At 59.0% G+C, this 12,866-nt stretch overlaps 1 protein-coding gene across 1 annotated transcript; it reads right to left on the minus strand.

Moving 5' to 3' along the window:
- Positions 1 to 12,866, minus strand: PYGM (glycogen phosphorylase, muscle associated). Its single transcript, XM_042904554.1, has 20 exons — positions 12,203 to 12,866; positions 11,059 to 11,160; positions 10,880 to 10,958; positions 10,689 to 10,792; positions 10,169 to 10,300; positions 8,798 to 8,909; positions 8,629 to 8,711; positions 7,900 to 8,043; positions 7,482 to 7,574; positions 7,085 to 7,231; positions 6,801 to 6,964; positions 5,927 to 6,041; positions 5,294 to 5,395; positions 4,806 to 4,953; positions 4,436 to 4,494; positions 4,167 to 4,308; positions 3,494 to 3,701; positions 816 to 950; positions 536 to 602; positions 1 to 422 (listed from the first exon to the last, which is right to left on the minus strand). Exons 1-20 carry the CDS (start codon positions 12,443 to 12,445, stop codon positions 273 to 275), a joined length of 2,529 nt encoding a protein of 842 aa, XP_042760488.1. The 5' UTR covers positions 12,446 to 12,866; the 3' UTR covers positions 1 to 272.

Raw genomic sequence — 12,866 nt, forward strand, 5'->3', positions numbered from 1 at the left:
TAAGGAGGTTCCCAAGGAGAATCAATTTATTGAAGAGTGGGTGCAGTTGGTCAGACCCTTAAATAGGAGGGGGCAGGGAGCCCGAGGACAGGATGGGAGAAGTGTCCTTAGTCACACTGGACACTGGGACCTTGAGACTGGGGGAAAATGGGAGGTTCCAGGAAAAGGCTGAGAGGACGAACTCCAGTATCCCCCCTCTGGGTGGGGACCTGGGGCTGGCCCAAGGGAGTGCAAACAAACTCAGGGGCCAGTTTGGGGTCTGGTCTGGAGGCTCAGATGGTCTCATCAGGGGCCGGCAGGCGCTTGCGTGAAGGATCGACGCCCCAGATCTCCCGGGCATACTGGGCAATAGTTCGGTCACTGGAGAACTTGCCTGATGTGGCTATGTTCCGGATCACCATTCGTGTCCACTCTCTTGGATTCTACAAGCCAAAAGAGAGCTCTGGGTTCATTCTGCCGGTGGGGTCCCCAGCTTCCACCCCATCCCATCCAGGGCCACCAAAGCCTCGCCAACCCCTGGCGCAGGGCCCCTCACCTTGTACAAAGCACTGACTTTCTCCTGGCACTTAATGTAATCTTCATAATCTGCAAAGACTTTAAACCTGGAAGGGAACAGAGAGGCAGGAAGCTCCATGAGATCAAGGGCCAAGCCCGTCCTGTCCTGATGGTGTGCGAGGGCCAGGAGAGGGAAACTGCTTCCAGAAGAGCCTGGCCCCAATTGCCCAGGACCCCTACCCAGCCTCCCCACACACGGCACCTGAGCCCAGTTCAGCCCAGCAGCCCCACCTGCACGGCTCCCTGGCCAACCAGCTCACCGGTCATGGTGCATAAGCATGTTGACAATGTCCTTGAACAGGTCTGGCTGTTTGGGGGAGAAGAAACCACTGCTCAGCTGCTCAATGATATGCCGAAGCTCCGGAATTCGGTCGTAGTACTCCTGGGCGTTGTACCTGTGGGGGAAGAACAGTCAGCACTGTGGCCAGGAGTTCCTGGCTCCTCCTCCAGAGAAAATCCGAAAAGTCCTAAGCCTCGGGGCCAAAACCCAGGCCCCAGCCTGCGGCTGCCCTCCCTGGAGCTGCTGCACCCCTCTGGAGGACCCTCTCCCTTCTCTGCTCAGCTTTTCATCCCCCTTGTGTAGGTGAGGCCTGGAGACGGCAAAAAGGTAAATGTCTGAGCCAAAGGCCCCAAACCAAGTGTTCTTTTTTCCCTCCCATACACCACCACGTCTCCTAACCGGTGCGTTTCCTTCCTAAATGCTTTTCTCGCTCCCTCTCCCAAGTCCGTCCGCCTTCGGGCCCCAGGAGGAAGCCCCAGGCATGTCCTCGGACCGTCCTTCAACTCGGACCGTCCAACCGAGCCCATCGCTGGCCTGGCGCCAGCTCTCTTCCCGTGCGCCGCTTTCTGAAGCAGTCCAACCACCCCTCAGCCACCTGGGTTCAAAACCCTCCCCGAGGCCAGTCTCCTCTCTTTCCTGGCCTCCCCACTTCCAACCGGCAACCAAGGGCGACTCCTCAACACTGTCCCCTCACCCCCCACCCCCAGCACTGGCAGTGCGGGCCATTCTCCTCGCATCACGGCGCGGCGGCCTCCACGCTGGGCCCCCACCTGCAGGCCGGCCTCCACCTGACACCCAAAATTGTCCTCCTGGAGCCTGCCTCTGAATGTGTTGGAATCTGGCTCAAAACAAGTCCTGTCTCCCTCCTATCCAAAGGATAAAGTCTGAACTTCCTAGTCAAGCCCCACAGGAGAAATCTCCTTTCAATATTTAATGCCAGCTCTCAGAAGCAGGTGGTGGGAGTGTGAGCCGCTACCAACTTTCTGGAAAGCAATTTGGCAACAGGCATCAAAAGCCTTAAGAGCTCATACTTGAAGAAGAAGGGAGGAGGAGAAGAAGGTCTCATACTTTTTTTTTTTAATTAAAAAATTTTTTTAATGTGTATTTATTTTTAAGAGAGAGAGACAGACAGAGTGCAAGGGGGGAGAAGCAGAGAGAGAGGGAGACGCAGAATCTGAAGCAGGCTCCGGGCGCTGAGTTGTCAGCACAGAGCCCAACGCGGGGCTCGAACCCACGAACCCTGAGATCTTGACCTGAGCTGAAGCTGGACGTTCAACCGACTGAGCCACCCAGGCGCCCCGGTCTCATACTTTTTTGACTCAGAAATGTATCTCCTCCTAATAATTATCTTCAGGAAATAAAGATGTGGGCCTAGATAATAAAAGGATGGGATCGCAGTGATATTTACACTAAGAAACAGCAGAAATCAACCTTGATGTCCAACAGTATGGAACTGGATAAATTACAGCATGTCCATACGATGGAACCCTATACAAACATTTTTAAATAGTTTAAAGACTATTTAGTAACATGGAAAATGCCTCACCAGTGCTGACATCAGCCTTCAAAATTGTACACGTGTTAGTCCCAACTTTCAAAACCCTACATATATACACACGCATAGTGATACACGTAGAGATAGGACTACAGTGGGGCACCCGGGTGGCTCAGTCGGTTGAACGTCCAGCTTCGGCTCAGGTCATGATCTCCCGGTTTGTGGGTTCGAGCCCCATGTCGGGCTCTGTGCTGACAGCTCAGAGCCTGGAGCCTGCTTCGGATTCTGTGTTTCCCTGTCTCTCTGCCCAACCCCCACTCGTACCTGTCTCTCTCTGTCTCAAAAATAAATAAACATTAAAAAATTTAAAAAAAGAAAAGAAAAGAAGAAGGACTATGGCTTTAAGAATGGGTGATGAGGGGCACCTGAATGGCTCAGTCGATGAAGCATCTGCCTCTTGATTTGGGCTCAGGTCATGATCTCACAGTCCGTGAGTTCGAGCCCCACGTTGAGCTCTGCACTGTCAGCACCGAGCTTGCTTGGGATTCTCTCTCCCTCTCTCTGCCCCTTCCCTGCTCCCTCGCTCTCTCTCTCTCTCTCTCTCTCAAAACAAATAAAATAAACATTAAAAAAGTAAAAACAGGTGATTAAATTATGAATGACTGTTATTTTATTCTTTGTGGTTTCATATTTTTCCAATTAAGGAGCACATATTGCTTGTATGATAAGAAAAAAAATTTTGTAATAAATTTTAAGAAATCTAATATGTACTTTGAAGAACTGCATTTCTGGCCACAAGCACAGCTGTATTTACTGTCCTCATCTTTCCCCTTTTGCCATGCCTGCCAGGGAGCTAAGAATTCAATTTTACTTCCAGAAATTCCAGCAATAAATAATATCATAGCCTACGATTGACATCATTTTCTGCTCCTTTTCCTTCAGTGTTGTGTTCCTTCTTTCTTTTCCCATGCCGTTAACCTCATTTGTTGTAAGTCATCTCAAAAGTTCTCCGGAACCCTAATGGCCATAACTGAGACCTTGTGCAGCCTGGGCCGGCCTTTCCAGGTATGCCCCTTGCTCCCAAGCCCTACCCTCCAGTAGCCACACCTCCTCGGTGCCTCCTGCCCATGGACTGTGAACTTTGGAGCCCCTGACCCCCATACCCTCTCTGGTCAAGCTTTTCCACGTCCTCCACCCGCATGCCAAAGATGAAGAAGTTCTCTTCTCCCGCCTCTTCCGCCATTTCCACGTTGGCCCCGTCCATGGTGCCAATGGTCAGAGCCCCATTGAGCATGAACTTCATGTTGCCGGTGCCTGAGGCCTCAGTGCCTGCAGTGGAGATCTGCTCGGAGAGGTCAGCAGCTGGGATCACTGTGGGGCGGCAGCAGGGGACACACTCAGCTCCAGGGAAGGTCCCACCCCAGCTGGGGACTGTGGAGTTAGGCTGGCCCGAGGTATAGCCAGAGTCAGAGCCCCCCTCCACCCCAACCCTCCCACAGTCACCAGCTGAATCTCCCTCCCACCGCCAGCCCCTCCACCCCACTCCACCCCACTGCTTGGTGGTCGTTGACCATCTGAGGTCTAAACCTGGACTGCACTCTCTCCCCACCCCTGCCCCACTGTGTGCACGATTCGAAGGGCAAATCTTCCCTATAATTTCACCCTGTACTGCCCGAAGCCCCCACCGCCATCGGGGTGGGGGTGGGGGGACATCCTCATGATCTGAGCATTGTCCTGTCCAGATTCTTCTTCCAAATGCAAGTACCCCAGGAACAGGTGACCAACACCCCTTCCTGGAACTGAACTAATCAAAGCGTCCCTCTGGCGGCACCCCACCTTTCTCGGCCAGCGAGACTCGGTAGTTCTCCAGGAAGATCACACGGAGGCGGTCTCCTACCACTGGGTCGTGGTTAACCACATCCCCAATGGCTGTGATGAGTTTGATGATCATCTTAGCCATGTGGTATCCAGGGGCAGCCTGTGGGAGCACAGTCTGGGGTCAGCTCCACAGCCTGGCCCCCTACCCTTATCCTGCAACCCAGCCAGGCTGACCTCAACCCGGCTGTCAAAGGATCAGGGCCGCGGTCTGCGGCCTGGCTCCTCACCTTCCCTCCAATCATCACAGTTCGGGGCACAACGAACCTATTGGGTTCCTGCTTGATGCCTGTGGAGAAACAGAGATCAGCGGGCCAGGTTTGGCCTCCTGACGACACCTATCCACCAGGGCCCTAGACAGTAGGCCTGATTTGGGCAACCGCTTGCTATGTGACTTCCGGTCTGTCACTTTCCCCTCTCCGAGCCTCAGTTTGCCTGTCTATGAAATGGGGGTAAGTCCATGCCCCAAGAGCTGTCCCGAGGCCAAAGGAGACGTTGACTAGGAGATACGTGGTGCGTGGTGCACGGCGGCGGGGGGGCGGGGGGGGGGGTGTACGCAGAGGGGAGCGCCAAGAGACAGAGGGCACCCCTGCCACTCACGGTTGTACAGGGTGATGACGTGGAGGCAGTTGAGGAGCTGGCGTTTATATTCATGAATTCGCTTCACCTGGACGTCGAAGAGCGAGTTGGGGTTGATATGGACTTTGTACTCCCTCTCCAGGTACGCGGCGAACTTTAACTTGTTTTCCTGAAGGCAGGGAGGACGGGGGGAGAGCTTCACCAACGGGCCTCAGCCTCACGAGATCCCACAGTGTCATTTCTTTCCCAGAAAGGGAGCGGACAGAAGGCTCGCTCGCCACCTTTATCCCCGCGTGCGCCAGGGCAGACATCGCTAATCAATGCCAGCACTCTTCCAGTGCGGTCAGCTGATGCCCTGTCACCTTGGACTCCAGGCAACGTCTACCAGGCCCGAGGCTGCGGGGGAGACAGGCCCCGCGGGCCATCCCCGAGCCGGGCCCGGGGGCTGGCGCCTCCAGCGTGCTCCCTCCCGCCCTGGCACCAGTGCTCCAGGTCGCCACACTCCGTACCTGCTTCACTTTGGCCACATCCCGGATAAAGGCTTCATCGTCCACGTACGAGAGCAGCTTGCGCAGCTGGTCCAGGTCGGAGATGTAGTCCTCCCCGATGCGCTGTGGGGCGGTGGCTGTCGGTCAGGCCTACACCCCTCCTCCAGCCTCCCGCACAGAAAGGTCCCTTTCTGGCGTCAGCCAGGCCTCGCCCCCTGCAGACAACCCCTCCTTCGCCAGCCTCCCCGCTGGGGCGTGGTGTGGGCACCACCATCTTCCCGCTGGACCTCGGGCTCTGATGGCTGACCTCACGGGACCCCAGCAGGCCTTTCTCCTGGCCTTTTCCTCTGACAGTGACCTTGACGCCCTGCTCACAATCTCTGCTCCTGTCAGTCTCACTTCAGATGTGACCTGTCCTGACCCTCTCCGAGGCTGACCTCCATAGCCAGGCCTCCATTAGCCCACAGAGCATCCTCATGCAAACAAGAAAACGGTCCCCCTCCTCCAGGCACATGCAAAGCTAGGGGAACGCAGCGCAGGATGGATTTCGGCCCTCCACCGGGCCCCCTGCAGTGGCCCACCTACGTGTCCATGCACAGCTGGTCCCTGTAGCGACCCGTGTTCACCCCTACTGGCCACACAGTGACCTCTCACCTCAGCAATGACCTCTGCCAGCCCAGGGTTACACAGGACTAGCCAGCGACGAGGGGTGATGCCATTGGTCTTATTCTGGAATTTATGTGGCTCCAGCTCGTAGAAGTCCTTGAAGCTGCAGGATGGGGTTGGAGGGTCACTACCCACCCCTGCGGGACGAAGGTCTCCTCCTGGGGGCCCTACCCTGGTTTCTTGCTGAGAGGGTCCTGGGGATGAGGGGGTGGCTGTATGTGAGAGGAGATCATTTGGGGACGGGACTGTACTGGACATCAGGGCCATAATGCTCATAAGGGGCGCCTGGGTGGCTCAGTCGGTTGAGCGCCGACTTCGGCTCAGGTCACGATCTCGCGGTCCGTGAGTTCGAGCCCCGCATCGGGCCCCTGTGCTGACAGCTCAGAGCCCAGAGCCTGTTTCAGATTCTGTGTCTCCCTCTCTCTGACCCTCCCCCATTCATGCTCTGTCTCTCTCTGTCTCAAAAATAAATAAAACGTTAGGGGCGCCTGGGTGGCGCAGTCGGTTAAGCCTCCGATTTCAGCCAGGTCACGATCTCGCGGTCCGTGAGTTCGAGCCCCGCGTCGGGCTCTGGGCTGATGGCTCGGAGCCTGGAGCCTGTTTCCGATTCTGTGTCTCCCTCTCTCTCTGCCCCTCCCCCGTTCATGCTCTGTCTCTCTCTGTCCCAAAAATAAATAAAAAACATTGAAAAGAAAAAAAAAATTTAAAAAAAAAAAAAAAAATAAATAAATAAATAAAACGTTAAAAGAAAAAATTAAAAAAAGCTGTGCTACCTGTGGAAAGGGCCAGCTGGGGTCAGGTGGTGAGGGGGGGTGGGATGGGCGCGGCCAGAGGGGGGCGGGGCCTGGGGAGCGGGTCTCACATGGTCTTCTTGAGGATCTCCGAGTGGATGCGGGCCACGCCATTGACGGCATGCGACCCGGCGATGCAGAGATGGGCCATGTTGATGCGTTTCACTGCGCCCTCCTCCACAAGCGACATGCGCCGCAGCCGGTCCACGTCCCCGGGGAAGACGGCTGCCACCCGCTGAGCAGGGAGAGCCCAGAGCTCAGACGCCGGGGCCTCCAGAGCCGAGGTCCCCAGCCCCGTACCCCCAGCACTCTACCCACAGCCCTGCACCCTCCAGCCCAGGCCTCCTCCACTCACATTAAGGAAGCGCTGATTGATCTCGTAGATGATCTGGAGATGTCGAGGCAGCAGCGTCTCAATCAGATGCACGGGCCAGCGTTCCAGGGCCTCGGGCAGTACCGTGTGGTTGGTGTAGGCACAGGTCCTGACCGTCACGTCCCAGGCCTGATGAACAGGAGGGGGGGCCGTCAGGGACCCCGGGGCCTGAGCCCTATGGCTCCCCACACACAGAGTGCGGCCAGGAGCCTGGGCCCTGTCACTGGGGGACAGGTTCTAGGACACTCGTCCTCGGGGCCTTACGCTGCTGTCTGCTCTGTGCGGGCTGCCCTCACGGATTTCTACTTCCCAGACCCCGCGGGAAAGGCAGCCCTGAGACAGAGAGGCTCAGGCAGGGGTGGAGGGTCCCGGAGCCCACCTTGTCCCAGTCCAGCCTCTCCAGATCCACCAGTATCCTCATGAGCTCGGGGATGGCCAAGGAAGGATGGGTATCATTCAGCTGGATGGCCACCTGTGGGGAGGGGGTTGGGAGTCAGGCTGGGATCCAAACCAAGGCTATGGTCGCCGTCCTTTGCCCCTTCAGAGCCCCCTCCACGTGGTTCCAGGCTGGAGCTGGGTGTGGCGGCCCTCGTGGGGGCAGCGGTGGGCAGGAGGGGGAGGGAAGTTCCCAGGTTAGGTGCCCGTCGATTGAGGATCCCGAACAGGCCACCCTCACACACACCCCCAGCCCCCACTTCCTCATCTACAACGTGAGGGGGCAGGCTGAGGCTGGAGGGGAGAGGCGATGGCATGCATCACGGGAGGTGTAGAGGGGGGCCCTCCCTGGGGCCTGGCACCTTATCCGGAAAGGCGTCGAAGCTCGTGCGCACGGGGTCACGGCAGCCGAACTTGGAGGACTTGAAGCGGCGGATGATGTCCTGGAGGGTGGCGGCCACCACAAAGTACTCCTGCTTCAACCGCAGCTCCTTCCCCTCAAAGAACTGGGGACAGTTCAAGGCAGGGCTGAGTCAAGGGGGTGGGGGGTGGGGGGTTCTGACGGTGCCACAGCGTGGCCGGGAGACTCCTGCCCACACCAAGCCCCTTGCGCCCTGAACAGCCCCCGCCTCCATGACTCAGGGGATTTTCACCCACCAGGTAGTGGAGGGGATGGTGTGAGGACGGGGGCATTCGAGGACCCGGAGTATTGTCGGCATCGCCAGGGAACAGGTCCCCCAAAGTGCCCTGCCCCAACTCGCTGCCCCTAGGACTTAGGTGTCCTCTTAAAGAACCAAAAGTACTTGGGGGGCGGGGGTGGGGAATAGGACACGACAGGAGCCAACAATACGTCCTGGGTGCTGCGGAGCACCCGGCTGACTCAGTTAGAAGAGATGTGACCCTTGATCTCAGGGTCGTGAGTCCGAGCCCCACGTTGGGGGTGTAGAGATTACTAAAAAATAAATAAATAAACTTAAAAAAACAAAGGATATGTCCTGGGTGTCACTAGGGCGCCAGAGGCTGTCCCTCCCCGTTTTCTGCCCTCTCCTAGGCTTTCAGGTTTCCCGCCCCCAGCCCAGGAGGTGACATACGTTGTCGTTGGGGTACAGGACGCGAGAGATGTTCTCCGCCAGGTTTCGGTCCAGCACAGCCTGGATGTAGCCACCGACGTTGACTGAGGGGTGAAAGCGGGGACAGTGTCGGGCCCAGGCTGAGCACAGGCCGGGGCAGGCAGGGGTGCGGGCAGGCGGCTGAACTCACAGTCCTTGAGGTTGAAGTCATTGGGGGCCTTGGCCGACCACAGGCGCATGGTGTTGACAATGTTGTTACGGTAGCCAGGCACAGGAGTGTCGTAAGGCATGGCCAATACCACCTGCAGGCGTGTCAGACGTGGTGGCAGGAGCTGGGTATCTGCCACGTGACTTGGGGGGCCCCCGAGAGCCACAACTCCTGCCTTTGTCTCTACCCTGCACCAACCCCCCAGCTCCAGGTTCTACTGCCCACTCTGGGTAACCGTGAGCGAACCTCTCAACCTCTCTGGGCCTCATCCATAGAGAGAGGGCCCCCCAGGGTCTCCCCACCCACCCCCCACCCCACCTTGCCCGGCTGCCTGAGAGGATTACAGGGGGCAGTGATGAGTCTGGAGCCCAAGGCGGGGCTCCGTTGGGGGCCACTCTACAGTGATGGGGATGAGCGGGCCCGTCTGGCCCGAGCACAATCTAGAAGATACTCTGGACTCATCAGAGGGCTGGGGGGCCCCGGGGCCTGGCTGAAGGGGACACAGATGTCAAGTCCATCCGAAGGGCATATGCCTGGTTGACCACCGGGCTAATTAGCAGTGACTAATGCTGGTCCCACCTCCCACAATTAGCAAATGGCGATCATTGCTGCCAACAGCTGCCCGCTACCACGGGGCTGGGGGCATAAGCACTTCTCCAAGGCCCGGCGCCCTTTCTCCCCAACACCGAAGCAGCTTAGCCCCTGACTGGAAAAGAGTGGAAGGTGCAGCTCCGAGAGGGAAGGGACTGGCCCGAGAGCACAGAGCTAGGGGGCAGCCAGAGCCCCTACTGAATCTTATCATAAATGACAGCCCGACAAATGGCCCATTCTGAAAGCCTAGAGGTTTCTGTGCAGCCGTCTGGAGGCCTATGACCTACAGCCACGGCAAGAGAGCTGACTGAGCTGAGGTTCAGACACCTGGTTTGGCTTCAGGCTCCCTCTCACTTGTTGTGTGACCTTGGACAAGTCAGTTCCTCTCTCAAGGTTTTAATTGTCTCCCTTTCTGGGGGGAGTCAAGTCACCGTGATTATTCTGGGATGAGTCTTGTGGGGTGGAAAGGAGCCAGGTCGGGAGAAGGGCACTGGTGGAGCACGGCAGCCTCTCTCCTCCCCCTGGGCCCTGTGCTTGGCTTGGCTCTTCTGTGACCCTGTCTCCAGCCTCTCCTGACCCAAGCTGTGTGACCTCGAGTAAATCACTTAACCTCTCTGAGCCTCAGTGCCCTTCATTGTAAATAGCACTGGGTCCGGTAGTCTCCAGGCTCTCTCCCCGTATCTCCCTGTTTTCTTCCAGAGCCTCTTCCTCCCTGCTTCCCCCTCACTGGGGGCTCCCCCCACTCCCTGGCTTCACCCTTACCTGTGTGTCCACCCACTTGGCCCCCTGGCTGGTGTGCTCCACTCGGCCATAGAAGTGCACAGGCAGCGTGAACTCGGGTCGGGCCTTCTCCCAGGGGTTTCCGTAGCGAAGCCAGTCATCGGCCTCCTCCATCTGAGTCCAAGGCAGGTCAGGGGAGAAAGGAAGGCAGCGTCAGACCCAGGCTCACACCACGGGAGGCAGTGGGTAGGGCAGGAGCAGTGGCCCTGCTGGGCCCTCTACGGAGTGTAAACTAAGAGCCCTGGGGTGGCGCCCACCCCCGGTCTGGTGGCATATCCCACGGGACATGGTTTGTGCATGGGAGTCTGAGAGGTGCCACAGGTGTGGGCCACCTGTTCCAGCAGTGACCAGCAGGCTTTGGGGCCAGGGGGAAGGGACAAGGATGCCTTCTCTCAAGGCTGAGGCTGGTTCTGGGTCTACCCGGAGGTGGATGACCCAAGGGGGGGGGGGTCCGCTCCATCGTGCCTGGGGCCCCGCAAGGCCAGGGCCCGAGGCTGCTCACCTGCCAGCCCCCACAGATCTTCTGGTTAAAAATCCCAAACTCATAGCGGATCCCGTAGCCGTAGGCAGCCAGGCCCAGCGTTGCCATGGAGTCCAGAAAGCATGCTAGGGGGTTCCGGGGAGGTGGGTGTCAGGGACCCGGCACACAGGAACCCTTCCGCCCGCCCCACCCCTGCCACCCTACCCACTCACCGGCCAGCCGACCCAGGCCCCCGTTGCCCAGCCCCGCGTCCTCCTCGATCTCCTCCAGCTCCTCCATGTCCAGACCCAGCTGGAGGGGTGGGGGGAGGGGTGGCAGTGGTCAAGGCCGAGGGCCAGCAGGTGAGTCCCCCAGTATCTCAGGCTCACCCCGCTCCCGTCCCCCTGCACACCTGGTAGGTGGCTTCGTCACAGGCGTTCTCCAAGGCCAGGTTCACCATGGTGTTCTGTAGCGTCCGTCCCATGTAGAACTCCAGAGACAGGTAGTAGATCCTCTGCCCGGAGAGACAGATGGGTCGGGGAGGGGTCAGCCCTCCGGCGTCTAGCCAGCGCCTCTCACACCTCCTGTCCCACTCCGGGGGGCCTGGCACGTGCCAGCCCTGTCCCTGTTTATTCTTCGCCCCACCACAGGCTTCAGGACCCATCGGGAGGGTTCCGGTCCAGCCTTTCCTCTGACTTTGGACACATCACTTTTGTTCTCTTAGCTTCCGTTTCCTCATCTGGAAAAGGGGGCTGCCATATCTACCTCAGGGACTGAGGCGCCGAGGGCAGGTCTTCCAGCGCCCACAAGCCTCCCAACAGCCCAGCGGGGAATCGGGGAGCAGAGAAGCCCCCCCCCCCAAGTGCTCCCCAAGAGGGGGGAAGGCTAAGGTGCCTTAGAGAAACCAGTCATTTACTCAAGGTCACACACACACGGACTCACGGCTAGAGTCGGCCCCCTTCCGTCCTTGCAGGGCCCAGGTCCCCTTGATCCTCAAGCCTCAGCCCCAGGAAGGGGGACAGAGAGGCACTAGAATCCAGGATGCTGGGTCTCCCGGTTTCCTGGGCCCCCTCCCTGCCCCACTCGCCTGCCCCTCCCCCTCCCCTGCCCAGGAGTATCAGGTTGCTGACATTTACCATGACCCCAAAGACACTTGATCCCGCCACCACCACCCCAGCTGCCCCAGCCTCGCACCAGCACCACCACACTCACGTGTAATGACCCACCCTTCCATTTCAGGTCGGCCCTGACCCCCCGCAGGGGTCTCCCTGACCACCGGAAGCCCCTCCCCTCTCTGAGTGAGCGCTAGGCCTTTGCCCCCAGCCCGCCTGACCCGCGCCACCCGGCCTGGCCCCTGCCCCGGGTCTCACTGCCTGGATCGCCCCAGCACCCCATCGCACTTGGCAATGGCGCCCGCCGTTCCCGACCCTCCAACGTCAGGAACCCGCTGCTGCAGAAAAGCCAGACCCCTGGAAGGGCTGCCGCTTGGTGGAGCTCTCCCGGTCCCCGGCTGGGGCCCCCAGCCCACTGCCCACCCAGGATGCCCCAAGCGGCACCTTGGGGTCCTTCTCGTAGTAGTGCTGCTGCGTGCGGATCCAGCGGCCCACGAGGTGGTCGCGGACGGTGTGGGCCAGCGCAAAGTAGTAGTCTCTCGGGGTGGCCACATTGCGGTCTTTCACAAGTGTGAAATGCAGGTGCCGGTTGAAGTTCTTCTTCAGCTCGGTCACATTCTCCACGCCGGCCAGGCCACGCACGCTGATTTGCTTCCTTTTCTCCTGGTCTGACAAGGGCCGGGACATGGCTGCAGGAGGGCGGGCCGGACTGACGGGTGGCCTCAGCAGTGCCTCCAGCCAGGGAGTGGAGATCCCCAGCTGCCTGGGGTTTTAAAGCCTGGCTCTGGGGAGCTTGCCCCGCCTCCCCCTGCGATGGGAGGGTCTTGGCCGCGCGGCTCAGGGAGCTATTTTGGGGGCCAGGGGAGGAGAAGGGAGACGGGCAGGGAGAGCGGAGCGGAGCTCCGCAAGGGCCAGGCCAGGCCCAGCCTGGCTCCTTCGCAGCCCTGCGCTGACCCACTTGTTCCAGGCCTCGCCCACTGGGGTCTTTGGTGCCCGTCTCTGCCTTTCACAGGGTCAGAGGCAAGATGCAGCAGGCAGTGTGGCCTTGAGAGGCCTGCCGTTTGACTGGAGCCGTTGGGCTGTGACTTTGGCTAAGAGGTTGCCCTGA

The sequence above is a fragment of the Panthera leo genome, chromosome D1 (genome assembly GCF_018350215.1).
Source record: "Panthera leo isolate Ple1 chromosome D1, P.leo_Ple1_pat1.1, whole genome shotgun sequence".
NCBI lineage: Eukaryota > Metazoa > Chordata > Mammalia > Carnivora > Felidae > Panthera > Panthera leo.

What these genes read in the sequence shown, in the direction of transcription:
- PYGM (XM_042904554.1), bottom strand. Translation starts at nt 12,445, where the DNA reads ATGTCCCGGCCCTTGTCAGACCAGGAGAAAAGGAAGCAAATCAGCGTG. An exon ending in GGGCCTGGGTCGGCTGGCCG is followed by an intron (nt 10,793 to 10,879) that starts GTGAGTGGGTAG and finishes GGAACCCCCTAG; the next exon opens with CATGCTTTCTGGACTCCATG. An exon ending in ATGCTTATGCACCATGACCG is followed by an intron (nt 603 to 815) that starts GTGAGCTGGTTG and finishes GTTCCCTTCCAG; the next exon opens with GTTTAAAGTCTTTGCAGATT.